The 18,999-nt window shown below is 41.8% G+C and overlaps 1 protein-coding gene across 2 annotated transcripts in view; it reads right to left on the reverse strand.

The window, feature by feature from the left end:
* DAAM2 (dishevelled associated activator of morphogenesis 2) overlaps window positions 1-18,999 on the reverse strand; it is a 209,919-nt gene that overhangs the window by 18,798 nt on the left and 172,122 nt on the right. For both annotated transcript variants that reach the window (XM_075042929.1, XM_075042928.1), the window contains 7 exons: window positions 18,539-18,645; window positions 9,632-9,716; window positions 7,932-8,038; window positions 7,135-7,223; window positions 6,213-6,381; window positions 4,327-4,434; window positions 2,813-2,873 (listed from right to left, as the gene is read on the reverse strand). In XM_075042929.1, coding sequence (XP_074899030.1) covers window positions 2,813-2,873; window positions 4,327-4,434; window positions 6,213-6,381; window positions 7,135-7,223; window positions 7,932-8,038; window positions 9,632-9,716; window positions 18,539-18,645 — 726 coding nt within the window. The remainder of the gene's footprint in view (window positions 1-2,812; window positions 2,874-4,326; window positions 4,435-6,212; window positions 6,382-7,134; window positions 7,224-7,931; window positions 8,039-9,631; window positions 9,717-18,538; window positions 18,646-18,999) is intronic.

Below are 18,999 nucleotides of genomic sequence, written 5' to 3' on the forward strand. Positions count from 1 at the left end.
ATTCTAGTTTTTAAGCTAATTTTAGCTAAAAGTTGTTCTATTGCCTCCTCCCCCACCCTCCCAAGCAGGTGAGTATAACAGTTCTGCATCTTGCTCACTGTTGAAAGCTATGACATTTGGGGCTGCTACCAGAAAGCAATGTTTTTCAAAGTAAAATTAAGATTAGGTGCTCTGCCTTTCAATTTTAAATTTAGTCCTTCCCTGCATGACTATGTAGTCAACCCAACAGCAATGCCAGAGAATAAGAAACTCCTCTGTATCTTCTAGAAATGGTCTATACTAATCATAACAGCACAACAGCAGAAGCCAGCACTGCACCTGGTGGGCTGGGCTGCTGGTTCTCTAGAGAGGTGAAATGATTCAGCCATGGCAGTGGTTTCTCAAGCAGTGGTTATGATCTCCTTGCTGTGTGAAAGAAGGACTCTGCTGACAGAATTCACTTCCTGGTTTGGAGAAGACCAAGAACTACTTAGCTGTCCTTCTGGGAGCATCCTACACAAAGGCAATAGTTGCACGCATGTCTTAAAAACAAATGTGTCTTATTTTTACAAAGAAGCTGCAAGTCCAGGAAGGCAAAGGGTTAGTTGTACCTTTAAGAACATCTGACTGTGAAACTATTTTTAGCTTTCTATTCTTAAGGGGCCTTGAAAAAGATTCTCAGTCACTGGAGCCAAGGCTGTGGTGTGAACACAGTGGAATGGAATCAAGAATCACACCTTCCCCTCCTCCCCCTTCCACCTGACAGTGATCTTCTATTGTTGCTATAGTGCTGCTTTTTACACACCAGAAAACCACAAATTGAGCAAGCAGATTGGGAGGTGCTGGCAGCCCCAGATGAAAAATACCACGGCAGGTAGAAGACTGTGGAGGGAAGATGGTGATTGAATGGGAAGGAGAGGTTACCCATGGAACCCATGTATGGGAAAGACCAGAAAAATTGGCTGTAAAGGCAAAAGGACAAATAACCCAATCACAGAAAGCAAAACAGAAGTAGGTACTCACATTTCAATGGGGGGAATTGTCTGTCCCAGCCAAAACTGGGCCTCTCTTCATGTCATGAACTCCTTGTCAGCCTTCCCTTTACAGGTGCTTCTAATTCCCAAAACACTGCACTCCATGTATGCAGCAGTATCTCTTCTCATTGCTGCATTCTCCCTTACTCAAACAATCCAGAAATAAGGTTTGGAAAGTCTGTTTTTTTACAGGAGGATCACTGGCCAATTACATGATGAACTGCTGGAAACAGCCAGACAGCCTGGGGGCTACTGACAGGACAAAGATCCCTTCCTCTAACCCCAGAACCAAACCAAACTCAGGCCAGGTGAAAGGAAAATGAAGTCATCACTGTCTGTCTCATAGTGGATGAGAAGGACTGGAGAGTCCTGTGTCAGTTCCTTGTAGATAGGTAATCCTTGCACAGAAACCACCCAATGCAATTCCCAACAAGTGGTCCCTTTGCCAGACATCCCAGTGCAGAATGCTCCCCATCTGGAATGCTCCATTAGCATTAAACTGGCATAAGTTGAAAAAGACAGATGAAACATCCTGAAGACAGAGGGACACTGAGAATTTTAGCTAATAAAACCCTGTTTGAAAGGGCAAAGAACAGCTAAAGATGGCAGGGACTTTCTTGAGTTCCAAAGACCTCTGCCTTGTCTCTCAGCACTACCCTTGCCTTAGTATATCCAACAGGCAAGAGATGCCAGCACCAACCCGAACATAGGATTTTGTTCCTATACTTGCAGAAAGAAAGAATTATGCTTTTAGGGTCCGAATATGTTTTTCTGTGCAGATGATGGGAGACATTAAGGGACAGAGACAACAGAGTGACTTTAGCCTTTAATATTTTTTCAACTGCTGTGCATACACTAACTTGCCATTCCTCACATCAGCCCTTGTGAGAGGTAGCTATTTGTATCTGCCATTTCACAGTGAGGAGGCAAACACATGGAGTTGTTCAAAGCCACACACATATGTCAATGGCATAACCAAGAGGCAAATATGAGATTTCCTACCTCCTGCCACCAAACACGGTGTCCCAGTCTGTGCTCTCCTGCCTCAGGAAGGCTGGAGTCTTTCCCCAGGAACAAACCCAACACATTAACTAAAGGAGGCTTCCAGGTAGGGGAACCACAGCTGACACACGAACTTGTGACTCCCGGGAGCATTTAGGCCCATCCGTCATCTTTAACTCTTATAATTCAGTACACACAACTGCATCAATGCACCATTTGTACTGTTCTCTGTTGAGATGGAAAGTTCTGCACTACTTAAGTACAAATTGAACACTGCAACCTAAGTCCAGCTTAAAAGGCTTTCATTAATAGCAGGAAAAAATGCATTGTTGCTTTGCTTGCCAGCTCAACTCCCTCATCTTTAACTAGTCTATCTTTTCCTTTGCCTTTCCAAGGAGTGGTTAGGATAGGTTAGGGTTGCATATAACAGTGCACTACCTGTTTATTACTACTCCAAGAGCCATGTGGAACACTTGCTCAGCAGCCAGCCATCCCTCAGTAACAAAGAGCAAGAATTTTATTTCTTCTTGCAGTCCATGCCATTTGTCAAGCTGTCCTTTTACTTTCCAGGCTGAGATCAAACAAGCTTTTCATTAGGCTTAAGTCTGCTAAGATCATCAGCAGGAGCCCCACATGAAAAGCTTTTATTTGTTTTTTTCTTGGTTAATACATTCTGGAACGGAATGGAAAGAAACGGAAGAAGAAAGCCCACTTTCTCTTATCATAAAATATATAGTGCCTCTGATTCTGAGTGAGATATTTTAAGTATGGCGCTGTGGAAACCTTCAGATACTTACAGCTTCAACAGCTTTCAATCCAGTCTTTATGTTGTTGACTTCCTTCTCCAGCTCTACCAGGCTGCACAGGAGACAGGCACAGAGCAGATAAAACAAAAAGAGCAGTGTTACACAGGAATACAGGAACTGTGCAGCAGAGCATACAATTGGCCCATCAAGTCTGGTATCTGGCCTCTGGCATCAGCCATGCCAGATGATTAGAAATGAAGGGAAGGAGGTCTGTTAATGCTCTGTGCTGCTTTTTGTATGAGATGTAAGATGAGGCAGACCCTGCTTGCCTGTGGTCACATTGAAGACTGGGATTTTCCTGGGAAGAAGAGGGGGGTTGCCCTCGGAACATCTGCCCTGTGAGCTGAGCCTGACCCTCCAGCAAGGAGCATATGCCACATGGCCAGCTTGCAGTAATCAGCTGACACATAAGCAAGAACCCCAGCTTTAGCACACACATTACTGGGGTCTCAGATTATCTCTACATATGATTCTTGAACCACTTAACTACTAAATCCCATTAGCAGTACATTTACATGTGATTTTTGTTTTCCTCACAGTCCAAACATTGTTTTTTCCATTTGCATTTCTACCATATGGTAGTCCTTGCAAGCTTACATTGTAACTAAGCATATAACCCTACTGTTAATGTTAACACATGCTTCCCTAGACACAAGTGTTGTACTGAATTTCTGCTCACATATACAAACAAGAGTTTTTATTTCTAGGACTTGTATGAAAAAATGACTTTTCATTTCCAGGTAACTAGTTAGTACCTATTTGTGAGTCAGCAGGCATCTCCATTTGATGAGTAGTAGTTTGCATCTCCAAACCACCACTAAAGCCTTATTAAATGCCTTTAAATGTGAACCTACATTTATTTTTTACTTGTCTTTCGTTAGCTAGAATAGTTCCCTATACAAAGAATCATGGCTAGGCAAATAGTATGCAAAAGTATTTTTGAGCAGTGCTTTGGAAAAAAAAAAAAAAGCTAGTATTTTGGGGAATGGCTTGTGTATTCATTTTCCACAAACAGCTACAGAAACGGGAAAAAATATCATTGAAATCTGTGCAGGAAGTATGACGCTTTCCACATTTCTGTGCAAGACTGATTTGTGCAAAAGTTTGAACAATCTTCCTGTAAAGGGTTTACTGTAGCTTCTGTGCCTAATTGAATCTGCCTTGGAAACAAACCTTCAATTATCCAGAAAAAATAGCAAGTGACTTAAATGAACAACCATAAAATATGGTGAGTGAATTACAAACAACAACCAGTCTAGTTACAGTGTCTGATTAAAAAATAAAGTAGGTATAGGTATATCTGAGTAAAGCTGTCAGTTTAGTTACCTACAAATGTTTTTGGACCAAAATTCTCTGTTGATGTACCTCTGAATAACATCAGGGATGTGAGCAAAGGCATTTTGGCTGTAAAGCTGGCCATGACTTTAGAAGACAGTTATAAAAAACCTGGGAAAAAAATCACTGGGAACTCCAGTTCTGGGAACAAGCAATAGCACTGGACTTACTTGACTTTTGCTGCTTCTGGAAGATGCTGCAACTCAGACTGAATATCTAGGATATCTGGATAATTCTTTTCAAAGATCATAATTAAGTAGTGCAACAGTGTAATGTTCCTAAAAAAAAAAAAAAAGGGAGGGAGAAATGAAAAGGAATATGGTGATAAGAAGGAAAAGGATGGTGGGAGGATTGTGACATATCAGTGAAAAATACTTGGGTAGTAATTGTGCTTGCATGAACAAAACAAACAATATATCAGCAGTTACCAGGTCTGTAATTGAAAGAAAACTATCACAGACTGAAATGAATTAGTCCTTTATGAACCATCCTTCCTAAAACCTCAAGCAATATATTGTGCCTTGATTCATTCTGGAAGCACCAGCGTGCTTCCATCCATCTGTGTAGATGGTGTAACAGAAAAGAAAATTGTGTAACACTGTATACTATTTGTCCCCAGATGCTTCAGAGAATAAGCAACTAATAGTACTAAAGTGACATTAACTCATAAGGGAGAAGTAAATTGTTCTCAGAGGCAATGTGGAAAAAACCCAAGAGTTAACTAAGAAGAGGAAAAGGTTCTTAAAGACTGAGGAAGTTGCAAAGAAATCTCCTACAGTAATGAAACTGCTATTCTTATGAATAGTGGTCAGGCTCACTATTACAAAAGCAATGGCACCTCAGGTAGGAGTAGATAGAAATGAAAGGTATGAGAGATGCAGGAGAAAGTTTAAGAAAATTTGTAAAGTAAATGATGAATTTTGCATCAGTGAATTTCGCATGTAGAGAGAACTGCCAGCTGTAACAGCTACTTGTGGTGGGTGTTACGTGGTTAACTGACAGGCAAGACAGCAGATGGCCACTGCTTCACACAGACTAGAGCCTGGGAGCTGGGAACCAGTGAGAAAACAGAATCTGCACAGGACATTTAACATATGGAAAATCAAGCCAAGGTACATTAAGGCAAAAAAATGTTCAACACTAGCTACAAAAGTGTTAGCCTTGGAATACAGAAAGGACACAGTGGTAGTCAAAACAGAACTCTGTTAGTTCAAACTCTATTAGGTAGGGATGAATTTCCTACAGCTTCTTACTGCCATTATTCATTCTGTCACAGCCTGAAGTCATTTCACCACAACTATGGTCTCAACAGGCCTCACAAGTCAAGGAAGGTGTGAGTTAGTAAGAACCACTATAGGAGATCTCCAAGGAAAAACTTAGTGTTGCTGGAGCCCAAAAGTATTATTCTCTCCCCAGTCACAGCTGGATTAATTCCCAGAACCAGTATGGGGATGTGGGGCAAAACATGGGGTAGAATTATGGAGACCTGCAGCCCATGTCCATAAATAGCAAGTTCCACATTCCCAAACCCAGCTATTTTCCTTAGCTGCTCTAGATACAACCCAGATCAGTGTCTCTGAGTTATATCTTGTGGTTCCATTACTGATGTAGGTAGAGAGAGCCAGTTTACGATAGTCCGGCATGAGAAACATGCCATGTTCCACAGGAGACATACAACTGTGGACAGAGTTTTTTGTGTTTTCTTTTTTGCAAAACCATGGTCATAAAACTTTGGTATAAAGGGCAAATAGAAATCCCCCTCTCCCCAAAACATATTTCAGTTATTTGTGAAATACTACATTTTGTCATCTTTGCATAGTGTTGCAGAAATACAGTCCAACAACAGATGTGCGTTATCCAAAGAATTTGAGCGCTGCGTTAATAGCTGGTCTTAATTACTGCAGGATTTTTTAGAGTGAAAAGCACTACTTAAATGCTAAATAAGACATTATTTTAAATGGTCTACAGAGCTAAAACAAAACAAGAAACAGTTTCATTACTATGATAAGAGATGCAGCAGCACAGTAAGTAACTCATTTATGGCCTTCTAGCCTACCTGTCTATACTGGATTTGGTGTCTGCAATTTTGTTCAGGCTGGAGACTTTGAAGCCGTAAGCACTTCCCCTTTGGCCCTTGTTCATATAATTCCCAAAGGCCAGAACTACCTCCAGGAGTTGCCTCAAACGCTTGCTTCGGATTAGTTCTTTGGATGCCAGAAGAATGGCTTAAAAAGAGAAAAAAATTAACAGGTTATTGCACAGTGGCTGTTTTTAACATGCCTGGGCCCATAATTTGAAGTACCCTAAAATGCCTATCTGACTATTGCTCAGCAAATGCTGCAACACAGTCTCTGTGTGTACTGTCCTTCCTGCACCTCATATGCCCAGAACAAGGACAAATGGAAGGAGGATGCACTACATCTAGCCTGTAGGATGATCCTCTAAACCCAGGAGCGAGTCTGTTCTGGTCCTCAAACTAAAAACATAGACAGCGAGAACAGGGGGAAGGCTTGAGCTCATCTGAAAATGCAGAGTAGAATACATTCACCTCTTCTCTGCAATAATCAGGGATGTGGCACAGAAGCCATACACTCCCCCCCCCTCCCTTGTAAGTTGCACATTCTCAGAATACCACTGTCCTGAGGCATCTATTCTAACTGCCCCATGGAGAGGGAAGGTGCAAGGATTTGAGGGCAAGAAGGGAAGGCTGACCTGCACAGAAAGGCCATGAAAGCTTTTGGCAGCTCAGCACAGCCTGGTAGCACACTGTCACATCTGTCAGGTCATATTTACAGTGTAACAATCATGAAACTGACTTTATTAAGTCAATGGATACAAGAAGAGCATCTGACAGATTTCCTGGCACATGACATGCCTTGGACTCACTGGCTCTAAGCCATAGCACCTCCTTTGAAGACAAGCCTCTGTTGACCTTCCCTGCCCCTCTACCCAACTCTGAGCAAAAGCTTTAGCCATACCTTCCACTTTTGGTTTTGCTTCTGCCAGCCTTTCTGGAAACTTCTTCTTAAAGAATAACGCTTGCAGCCGTTGCTGATAGTGGTCAATCCTGCATGAAGGGTAGAGTAAAGCCAACACTGAACTGGAACTGTATTGTGAAGCCCAGGGCCAGTATGCTGTCTATGTAATCTAATGGTTGGATGTTGAGTGCCACAAGGCCTATGCATGGAACTATGGACGTAGTTCAAACATCTAACACTACATAATCAACCTTGTTATGAAAATGAAGGACCTCAAGGCATGTTTTGATCACAACTGAAAAGCAGCTCGAAGAATTCCCATTACTCTCAAAATATGAGAGTCACAGCAGATGCCAGCTGCATCTCAATTAGCAGAACAAGATGTTAATCCTGATTGGGGGTGTAGCAAAATTGGAAAAAGAAAGAGGGTCACAGGATGAAGAGATGGGATAGCTGAAAGGAAAAAGGGATCTATATGAAATCCTAACCCCTGGCTACACTACATCTGATAGTTGGATCTGAATTCCTTTTTGTGTGAATAAGTTTAGGCAGAGGAGGCAGATTTCTGTCTGTCGTCAAGGGACTGGTCCTTAAATGACAGCACAGAGAGTGCTTATGGTCAGTAAAAAGTTTGTGTAATGAACGGAAACATTTGTAACATTTGTGGGCTTCTGGCAAATGCTGGCCCACAGTCTCTTGCACATTCCCCCTCAGTGCCAGATGATCCATTTTCAATAACAATTACAGCTGCTTCCAAGAAGTCCTCAGTGCACTTTCCCATAATGTATCAAACAGACCTGCTCATTTCAAAGAGGAAACGATCCGCCCGGGCCATGCGCTCAATTTCATGTTTATGCTCCTCCAACAAGTCGGTATCGCTCTTTTCAGGAACAAACTTCAGCAGCTAGAGTGACAGACACAAACCAAACACTGAGATGAGAGATCCAGGGAAAAGGAGAGAGGGACAGAGAGGCACAAACAAACCCTGATGGAGAGAGAGAGGGTCCTCAGATTTCTCTGCTACCATGGGGAAGCATTACGTTGACTCAGCCATGTGACTGTAACTTCAAAAAAGTGCAGCTGTGGCTACAAAACTGACCTTTTTTAAACCTTTGATTGCTGTTCTGTCTTTATCCCTCACTGACCCTATTAGATTAATTTTTAATTCTATGGGGAATTTCCCATTTCTAAATCCTAAAGGCCAAGTGCTACTGCAACTTACCCAAGGGGAAGTACAGAGAGAACTTTGATTCCCACACCATTACTTGGAGTTTAGATTGGTGCAAACAAGAGAAGGATGTGTCCCACTCAGTGTGAAGTACCCATCATGCCTGTCCTAGAGTACACACAAAGCCTCATCTATCTCTCTCTTGGATCTGCCCTATTCTGCTGAAACAATAAACAATAACCAAGCAACTGGATATGTGTCTGACACTGGCTGCTATTCATATGCTGACCTTAAAAGCTCATACTTTGACAGATTTTTGACATATCTGGTGGTAATTGTGCTTTAGAATAGTTATAAATATTGCCATGCACACAGCCTCAGTGCACACCCACAAAAACTGCTCACAAGGCATATCAAGCACTTTGCTTTTTACCACTTCTCGACATTTTATCCCACTCCCCAAAAATGTGATATTCAAAGGCATGGAGCATCAGAAGTTTGCAGTGACTTCTAGAGCAGCTGTGAGCATTCAGATAACATGACAAGTAGGCTATAAATTTCCAAAATAGAAAAGCTTTTTGTACACGATTAAATACTGTGACTGCACACAAAGAAGGAATCCCATTTGTCAGGCAGTTCAGAATTACAACATTTTGTGCACTCCTAAGGAACTTTATTATATGCATCTTTGGTCAAAGCATCATCTTTCACCTTCTATAAATTGGGGAAATCAGGGAGTGGCAGTTTAATTGATTTTTTCCCCCTCACATGCCACACAGTGAACCAACTGCAGGGGACAGAAGGCACTGATTCCCTTTCTAACTATTCTAGTTAGAATGTGAGATCCTTTCTAGTTCCAGCTCTAACCATTGACCTACATGGTCTAGTTCATGGCATTTCCCAATAGAAAAGCTGCAGGCAGAGAAGGGAAATCAAGAAAAAGAAAAGAAAAATGAAAAGAAGAAAACCAAAAAAATAATCAGCAGTATAAAGAAGAGATGGGGAAAATTATAGGAAAGTCACAGGTTACAAGAAAAGATGTAAAAGAAAACCTCATACCAGCTGTAATCATGCATATTTTGCATCAAGAAGAGAAAACTGTTATGAAATCAACCTGATACAAATAGAGTTACACGAGGGAGGTATATCTGACAACACGGGGAAAAATACTTTTGTCATGCTCCCGTGTCCAGCTCCACTGACATGATAGGGCCAAGTTCAGATCTGCAGACATACCAGCAGAGCCAGTACATATATCCACTTACTTCAGGTGAAAAAAGGCAGTGAAGGACTTAAGAGTAAGGTATATCTGACTTGAATCTTTCTCACCTGCTCAAGCATATCTTTTGCCAAGTCTTCTTGTTCATCCATCTTCAAGATTGCTTGTCTGATTTCTTCATTAGACAGCTTCAGCCTTTCAACAGTATCAACATTGTACCATTAGTGCAAAGCTTAAGTGACTGACAATTCAGAAAGTAGGAAGCCTGAAAAGCTGCACTAAAAAGGCACAAAAGAACCATAGGAAGCTCTACTATGAAGCTGCTGTTCTAGAGTATTCAGTAAGATGAACAAATCAGTTCCAAAGGCAGAGATTTTATAGATCGTATATCTTTATGCTCTTCAGCAAATCAAATACACATCAGAAATTAGATGGTGATTAAGAACAATAAGGTCCTCATAGATCGAAAGTGCTTCCAACTTCCCCATATCAGATACCTCCCTCATCAAGTTCTTTTGCTATAGTCAAACCCCTTAAATCCATGTGACCTGTAAGTGACTGTGAGCCTATGTAACAGCCCGGCTTGTGAATATTAAAGCATCTCCCAGAGTAACAAATAATGGGACTTATCTTTCCCTTCTAGATCTAGGAGCAGTGTTTCTTTTAAGAAGACTGGTTGTGCTAGGTAAGTTCACTCTGTCAGCAATCACAGCGGAAGAAAGAATTGACAGCATCTACATATCCATGTTTCATATCCAGTATGAAACAAGCTCTGAAAACAAGAGCTTATTAATATTATCTGAGGTATTAAAATTACACTCTTCTTCCCACCTACTCCTGTTGATCTATGTGGAATGAGTAAGGGCCATCAGTTACAACAAAACACAGAATCAACAAAAAAACCTCTGAGGGTCTCCACTTGAAATTCAGGGCAGAGCAGGAAGAGTCAGAATACATGATTATTGAGAGGTTCATTGATAGATTACATGAAATGAACTTCGTGGTTCTCAGTGTAGATGTCAATGAAGAAATGCACAAGTGACAAATTCTATCCCACCACCCCCAACCCATGACACCCTCATCAGTCATTTCAGGAGAATAGGGGAGGACCAAATGAACCATAAAGGAAAGGCTATCCACAAGAAAATCTCAATTTTGTGACTGAAAGAGAAAAGTGTGAAAAGAAGTATTTGAGGAGTGAAGTCTGCAGTCTCCATGGGTGTTCTACAATCAATATAATTAATGAACAGCAGAAAGAGAAAATGCAAAAATAAATGAGAGACAGGCTGATGCATGAGGCAGAGTGTTTTTGTCTTCAGTGCTAAGAAATTCCATGTTTAAATTTCACATTGCTACTGCCATTTGGATAGAGTCATATTTTTGGAACTAGGTAAAAGCAAAAGAGCAAGCTTTATTTTTACAGACAGGAAATATTACTAAATCTAAGAAACTTAAAGCATTTTAATATTACCCAATATAACCAACAGCTGGAAACTAAAATATGAATTAGCAGACATTTGAAAGCTTGTAAGTATTACACCTCTGAACTAATTGCTCTCACTCTGTTCCTAGCTGGTCATCCTGTCTGCTTTTGACAAAGAGGGCAAATGACACCAGCTAAGTAAGAGAAAGCTACTGAATTTCCAGAAAAGCTACATAATCGGCCACGCTTGGATGAGATAGAAGGATTAGAAGTTTTACAATGAAAAGGCTGGAAACTTTTTACTTTAGGTCATCAGTTTGACTCCGGATCAAAACAACAAGCCTCAGTACATGGGGTTCTGCATAAAGGTCTACAGTCTCAATCAGAAAACTGAAGAGTTTCTTTTGGCTTTAATAATCATGAATTGTAAAGTCCATGGCTGTGTGACCCTGAACTGATGAAACCCTGTGACCGCATGAGGGCTGAGAAGCATATTGGTGGGTGTGGGCCTCGCTCCTAGCAGACACGTATACACATGCCCAGACAATTTGGTGCCTGCAGATTTTCAAGTGCTACATTTTGTTGGTTATTTTTGCTTTAGAGAGCACCTTTAGATTTTCTAGGATCCGGAGTCCGCAGATTAGCTCTGTCTTGTAACACAGGCACACAGCCTGTCAGAGGGGACACAACAAACCAATCCATGAAACACCAGGGCAGGTGTGTGTGTGTGTGTGTGTGTGTGCTACTTTCACTGAGGATAAAAAGAATGAGGGCAAGTTTCATGTTTTTTCCATGCAAATAACTTGAGCAATTGCTACATTGACCACCCCATTAGACAGCGCAATTACCTTTGTGTGTGTTTGGGGATGCAGTAAACAGGACCAAATATACAGGTTTGAGGTACGTCAACACAACAGAAGGTGTAGTGCATATTATTGCTGATCTTGTTGTTCTGCCCAGGAGCCCAAGGACTTCAGACTCCAAGGTCCTCTGTTTGCTCCCATTCATTAGCACTAAATACACTTGAAAACATCTTCTGTTAAAAAATAGTTGAGAGCCCCAAGGACAGACAGTTATACAAACACTTTGATTTCTTGGATGATTCTGTGCCCTGCCATCAACAGAGAAACATCTGGCTTGAATGGTTTAGGCCACACTAGAGAGAAGCAGAAAGCTTGCCAGCCCCCTACCAAGAAGCAGTTTAACTTCCATCACTTACAGGCCTGTAACGCAGTCACAGTGCCTGCAGGTGTGCATCCTAGATTACTACCAATCCAATTACAAGTACAGAAGGATTTACAGCAAAACAATCTTACTCTTCCAAAGTAGGCTTGTTCCTCTCCTGAGGCAGGACCTATTTCAAGAGCTGTAAGCATCAACAGCACAAAACAGGGATCTTTCCCACTTTAAAAACCAGCTAAATAACTGGCCAAAGAATTGTTAATCAAGTGATTCTTCTTGTATTTTCAAAAGTCATACCCAGCCGTGCAGTAGATCTTAAAATGGCCAGCAGTAATGCGAAACAGATGTGCTCCTTTAAGCAGAAACAGGTGAACTGATTAAAGAGGAACCTAAAGCAGATGTGTAAATTCTTTCAGTTTAGGACTGAATAGAGGCATCCCTCAGAGCCTAAAACTCATATGGGACAGACAGCAAATTAAAGTGGAATTATGGCCCAAAAATTTACACTACAGAAATTACATTTCAGTATCTATTGGAAAGTCTGCAATGACTTTCTTACAAGCTTTGCAGATCCAGGCACTCTTCCTTCAGCTGCTGGAGACAACTCAATTCAGAACAGCGTACAAATTCAAGCTATATTCTCTCTGCCTTACACTTCACCAGATCACAGATCCTGGCATCAGAACTCAGGAAGTAAATGCGACCAGAAGAAAACAGTGCCCCATTCCTCAGCTGCAGCACATTCATTCATAGCGCAGATATTGACCGTTTTTGTTCAACAGCAGCCTGATGCTGGTCAGATGAGGAAGGAAAAGGATCTTTACTGAGAATACTCCCTCCTTCTTCCCTCACCCGTACATCTGGCGGCAGCATATGGAAATCCAACTGCTTGAGTCACCTTCAAGCAGTGTTAAAGCTCAACAAGTACCAAATAACTTCTGATATGGTACTTAGCTTGCCTCCCTCTATCCCCTCCGGCCTCGTAAATAATCTCTATTGACTCTGCAGAGTAATTCATCACTAATCTCCCCAGGACACCTCCACTGATTTAACACCAGCATCACTTGCAGACGTCAAGTGGTTTATTGTTTTGTCCTCTTGGAGAAAGCCAGCACCTGACTCTGAACATGCCTGGGAGACATGTTGCAGTTTTACATCAACTTCCCTTACAGACATCCAGTGCTTGCTCATTTTTCCTCCTTAAGTATACCCATTGATTTAACTTACAGTAACCTCCGCCCTTCATTCCTCCCTCCCATGGATCAAAGCAGAATACTTGTTGCTCATTAACCATCTCCCCCTCAGAGGAAAAAGTAGGTTACTTCATGGGCTTGTTCCTTGGATCTTGCTTAGCTTTTGAGAAAGAAGCATGCTTGCCTGTTAGCAAAGAACCCAGAGTTTCGCTGGAGCTACATTAAGATCCCGTACTACAGGGATCACACTCCCACTCTTCCTTTTACCTTGGAGAAGGGGACTGATTATCATGTATCAAGGCCATTTTCTGCTTCAAACTGAACTGAACTACAGTGCTTCCAAAAGATGCTACAGTAGTAGCTGTGACAGTGAGAGGCACTGACTGATACTTAGCTGCATCCTAAAGCCAGTTTGTACAGCTCATGCAAATCTTAGCTTTTACTGACTGCACAATTCCCCATCTTCACAACTCATTTCACACAGGCCACTAGTCAATTCACTCCCAAACTTTGTGACTGGGACATAAGCCTTCTCTTAGCTCCTGAGCTTTCCTAAGGCTCTGTACAACTGCCAAGCTGCAGGCTGTTAAATGTCTGTTTTGGGAATACTCATTGTCACTACCCCATAAAGGCAGGAAAAGGAGATTTTTCCCTGCTCTCAGAAGAAGCATTCAGGTGTCAGGCTGGTCTAACTGCATGTTCACTCAGAAAGATGCAGCCACTCTTTTCACATCCTCTTATCTCAGTTGCCATCTCATCTTGTCAGTGAAGAAGACAGTGCCTTAACCTTTTGGGGACAACAGTTGGAACATTTTACAAGGTACATCTTACACCATTAGATCTACATGTTGGGAAGAAAACCCCACCAGTGCCTTTTCAGCACTTCACTGTGAAAGTATTCTGCCAAGTGCATAAAGAAACAGGCTTTTCTTTTCCTCCTTCAGCAAAAGCTTATAAGGGACCAAACTACTTTACAACCAAATACTCTCAATTTCCTACCAAGAAGGATCTGGGCTGGCCGTCTTTCTGAGCCAAGCAGGGCATAGCAAGGCCAAACTTGGGAATCCCCAAATTACAGTGACATATTGATGAGGCAGTGGTTCATCTTTTATCACAACCCTACCTACTGGTTCCTAGTTGTAATCAAAGATGGGATGGCACCAACTGACATACTCAGTTTAACCTTGGGGTTTATCATACTCAGAATTTCAGGTAAAGCCTTTTATTATGGACCTTAAATTAAAACCAGAAAATCTCTCTAGGAACCCAGGAGGCACTGTTTATTACCTAGTGTTTTTCAAGACACCACACTGAGGACCTGAACTGCTGAGTCAAATGAGCTGTTTCTGTATTAAGATATGAGTTGTACCCCAAAATATCATACTGCTTGGAATCTACCTTGAAATAAGGGTGAAGATTGTACTGTCACATGGCAGAAAGGCACACCAGGACTGAGGGCACAGCAGAGGCAGTACACAGAGACTGACATTGGCTGAATAGCTTGTCCTCTTAATGTCTGAACTGAAAGGGTTTAGAAGCACCGAGGAGGCACAGCTGTGTGAGAGGAATACTCGGTCTCTTTAGTATTCTGGTTAGAAATGCTGCACAAGTCCCTTTTCCTCTCCCTTATTGATACATGTTTGAGTCGACAATCAGAAAAGCCACAAACATTTGGTAAAGCTGACTGCTAGTATCTATCTACTGTCATATTCACATTTAAAACTATTTTTGTGTAGTTAGATTCTGCCTACTACTGGTTTTATGACATTTTGCTAGCACTCCTACTGTTTCCAGCCTCTTGAGAGGGTTACTGCTGACTAGTTGGGCCACAGGCATAACAAACACATCTCAGAAGAACACCGACATAATGATTTTGCAGGAATTCATGCAAAATAACTTGCACAAAAAAGTTCCATAAGTATACGTTTAGCCTTCTTCTGAGTAACATGTCTGATAGAACTGGACCTCTCCAGAGCATTTCACAGAGCAAGACAGTAAGTGATATATCTTAGGCATGTTCTGCAAGGACCATTTCATGTTATGCCAGAAAATTTGAAGATATGGTACAACAAAAACATTAGAGCAGCAAAAATACTAGCCATTACTTAAGTAACAGAGGCAGGGAGAAGCCATACTGGTGAGAGAGGTCAGAGAAATTTCCAGCTGCTAGGTGAAAGCAGGAGAACACAGGGATCTGGGATGACTCTTCCAGACCACACAAGTCTGACAGTAAATCTTCAGCCTGGTGGAAACTGAAGACATCAGGAAATTCATGACAGACAGCAGATTTCCAGTGTGACAGAAATAACTGTATGTTGGAAACACCATTAAGAAAGCCAGATTTGAATCTGGTGGGCACTTGGACTCACCACAGACAGATGGTTCCATGTCCTGGTTGAATTATGGCCTACTGGAAATACTGTGAGATAAACTGATCTTGTGCCTATTCAAACCTTTACAGTTGGCCTATGGGACAGAGCTTCATTTTGGATCCATCAGACTCCATTAAACAAGGACAATTACATCCTTCCACTGCAGGAAAACTGAAGGTTGCTGCTATCAAGTAGCTGAAATAGAGGTTTTTTTAAATTAAAATAGAGATGAGAATGGGGAGGAAGGCTTACGAATCTGTTAACTGTCAGCAAAAATCAACTAGCAATTCACTTTTAATCTCTTTTCGGTCTACCATACTCCTGTCTCTCTGCAAAAGAAAGCAAAAGACATCTATTTCTCACTTTAGCTAGGTTTTGGCTTGTTGGACCATATGAAATATGAGTGCTGCCTGACCCCTTCTAACACAGTGTTAGTAAAACAATAACATTTGAGTAGTGGAGGGAAAGAAAACCCAACCCATGCAGCTATTTTACTTTAAAGGACACAACAGTTTAGTGTAAACAAAGGGGGAATAAACTACAGGAATATATGTACAGTAAGAGTCAATTAGAAACAGCTGTTGGCAGATACTGTGGCAACCTGAAAGCTGGGGCTGCAGCTCAGGGTTGCACAAACTCTCTTTGTTTGTCACCAGTTTTAAATCCCCTCTCATTGCACGTGTGTGCACACCCACATGCACACATGTGCAAGGTGCGCTGCAGGAACAGCAAGGGCATGGCAGCAGTCAGGGATGATTTGACTGGGAGTGTCTCTCCTTCAGGGTTTAACCTAAAGGAGGAAGAAGTGGCTGAATGAAAAAACTGCAAAGCGGTCATAAAACCCTTTCAATTATTGCCTGCAGCCAATCCTCCCAATTACTGTCTTTAATAATAGAACCATATAAACACAAAGAGCAGAAAAAGGCATGAATGTAGAGGTACCATTTTATTCGCAAAGATTTTTTATTTTCTAGTTGCATTTAGAAAGGAAGTTTGGGGAGGAGTAGCAATCCTGGCCCAATTTGTAAGATATTTCTGATATCCTGGGTGTAAACTATCTGTTACAAACATTAAATGATCTAAGCTAGTGACAGCCCTGGTGACTGGTGTTTTCCATAGTGCAGCACAGCGAAGTTAACAGGGCACAATGCAAATTGGCAAGCTCCTTAGGGACAGCGAGCTCAGTCTCCAAATGTCTATCATCCATGTTAGGCCTGCTAACAATAAGACCAGGATACTTCCTAGTAGAGAAGTTGACATTCACAAAACACAGCTTTCCATCTCTGGTTTGAGTCCAGACTAGCAGCTTGAGGTGGACTGGCTTCGTGGCACACCTGGTATGAACACACGCCGTGTACCCTGAAGTGCAAGGTACATGTTTCAATGACACTTTGCCGGAGGCAGCAAAAGGGAAGAAAAAACACAGAGACTGTCCTTTCTCTCTCTCACCATTTAGAGAGGATTCCTTTCAGGTAAGAATGGGCCAGGCTTGCACAGCAGAAGAGATGAATGGTGAAAAACACATACTGCTGCCATCCACACTGCTTTTGTTTTGGAGACAGATTTTTACAAATAAATATCTAGTGTCATAGCAATTCATGAACCACCTTCCTGGATCCTCCTCAGCCCAGCCAGCTGCACACATTATGTTACCACTTCTAGGAAATGTTCCACCTGCATACATGAGTTAATCTGAACCCCAGACACAATTTAGCAGGTCTGTCAAACAACATGAAAATCCTCTTGCCCCTATGCCTCCCCATTCCTCTGCCCCAGCCTGCAGTCAGCTGCCAAGACCAGCAAAGACATGCATTGGCAACTGCTGCAGAAAGAGAAATGTAAGCCTTCCCTCATTGCTGGTTTGGATGGTGGGGTTCCTGCTGACATGCAGGCTAATGCCATATGAGTAGCATAATGAGAGCCTCCAAAGGTTTCACTAAGCAACAGAAAGAACTCACTCCAGCCCTGGTGGTCTGGCTGCAACTTTACTTTTAACAGTTAGCATGCTAGAGCAGACAGGCAATCACATCCATACGAACCTGCATTTTCTACTGATCAATGACACAGTTTTTGTGCTCAGTACTGGCACAGCTTTACCAGGTTCCGCCTCCAGCCCTGCTGTCCCTTCTCTGGTAGGAAAGGCAGCTTTCTCAGGTGGATCATTGTCTGCACAAATTTTATAGTTAGTGACAGACATCCAGTCCAGTACTCATGTTGGTAGAAAGACATGAAAAGCATATAGAGTGCCCTGAGTCACAGCATTTGAAGGCATTAGTCACTGCAGGAGCATGTGAAGGCAACTCCTGGCTTCCAAAACCTAATTTACAAATACAAGACCTAATTCTTGAATATATCTTCTTACATTTACCACTTTTCTCACCATGAGTCAAAAATGACAAAGATGAATATCACTCACAGCTCTGCTGTATTCCAGGGAGATGTTCAGAGCAACATTTAGAAAGAAATGTACAGAACAGAGACAAATTACATACACAGAGCATGGGGGACACATTACTTATTTAGAGTGAAGTGCAAGTGCTGCCAAAGAGCTGCTTTCATCTGCCTATGAGTGCTGATAGTTTTCTGGTGATGAGTCTTCAGAGATATCCTGGTGTCTATGGGTTCAATGCAAAAATGTGTGTGTGCATATGTTTATTAAGTGAGCTAACACTTCAGAGAGACGTGCTTTTATGACACTGCAAGAGAGGTTTCTCTGAAGCAAGCTCTGCAGGTATTAGACAGCAGGTCTAGCTGGGAAAAGAAACATGTCCATTTGTTTAATTCCATCCCCTCTTGTTTCTACATTAACCATGGCATACCTTGTGAGCTAAGGCTTAGAACACTTACTTGGAAAGTAGAATGACACAATTCTGGGCCCTCCGGCCATCAATCACAGAGAGCTCTTTCACCTTTCGTGTGGAGAGGTAAAGGTCTTCTGTTGAACCCATCTCTTTCTGCATATAATTCAAAAGGAAAGGAAAACAATCAGTATCATGTTTCTCACCCAAGGCTGATAGACTTAGCTGAGTGTAATGAGCAAAACCCATTCCAACCTGGGAAAATCCACCCTCATGGTAAGAAAAGGAGACAAGAAGGGCAGAAAACATGTAGGTAGATCCTGTTTTACTAGACAAACAGAAGTCATTCATTACCACCTAGGAGATCATCTTTGATTCCAATTAAAGGACTTGATTCTGACCTATTGGACTCACTCTACCAACAGTTATGTTATTATGTTAACGTACAAAACTGGCGTGACAGGAAAATAGGGCACATTATAGTAAAGCCCATTGGTGTGGTGTCACAGC

This window comes from Buteo buteo, chromosome 12 (assembly GCF_964188355.1).
Source record: "Buteo buteo chromosome 12, bButBut1.hap1.1, whole genome shotgun sequence".
Taxonomy (NCBI): Eukaryota; Metazoa; Chordata; class Aves; order Accipitriformes; family Accipitridae; genus Buteo; species Buteo buteo.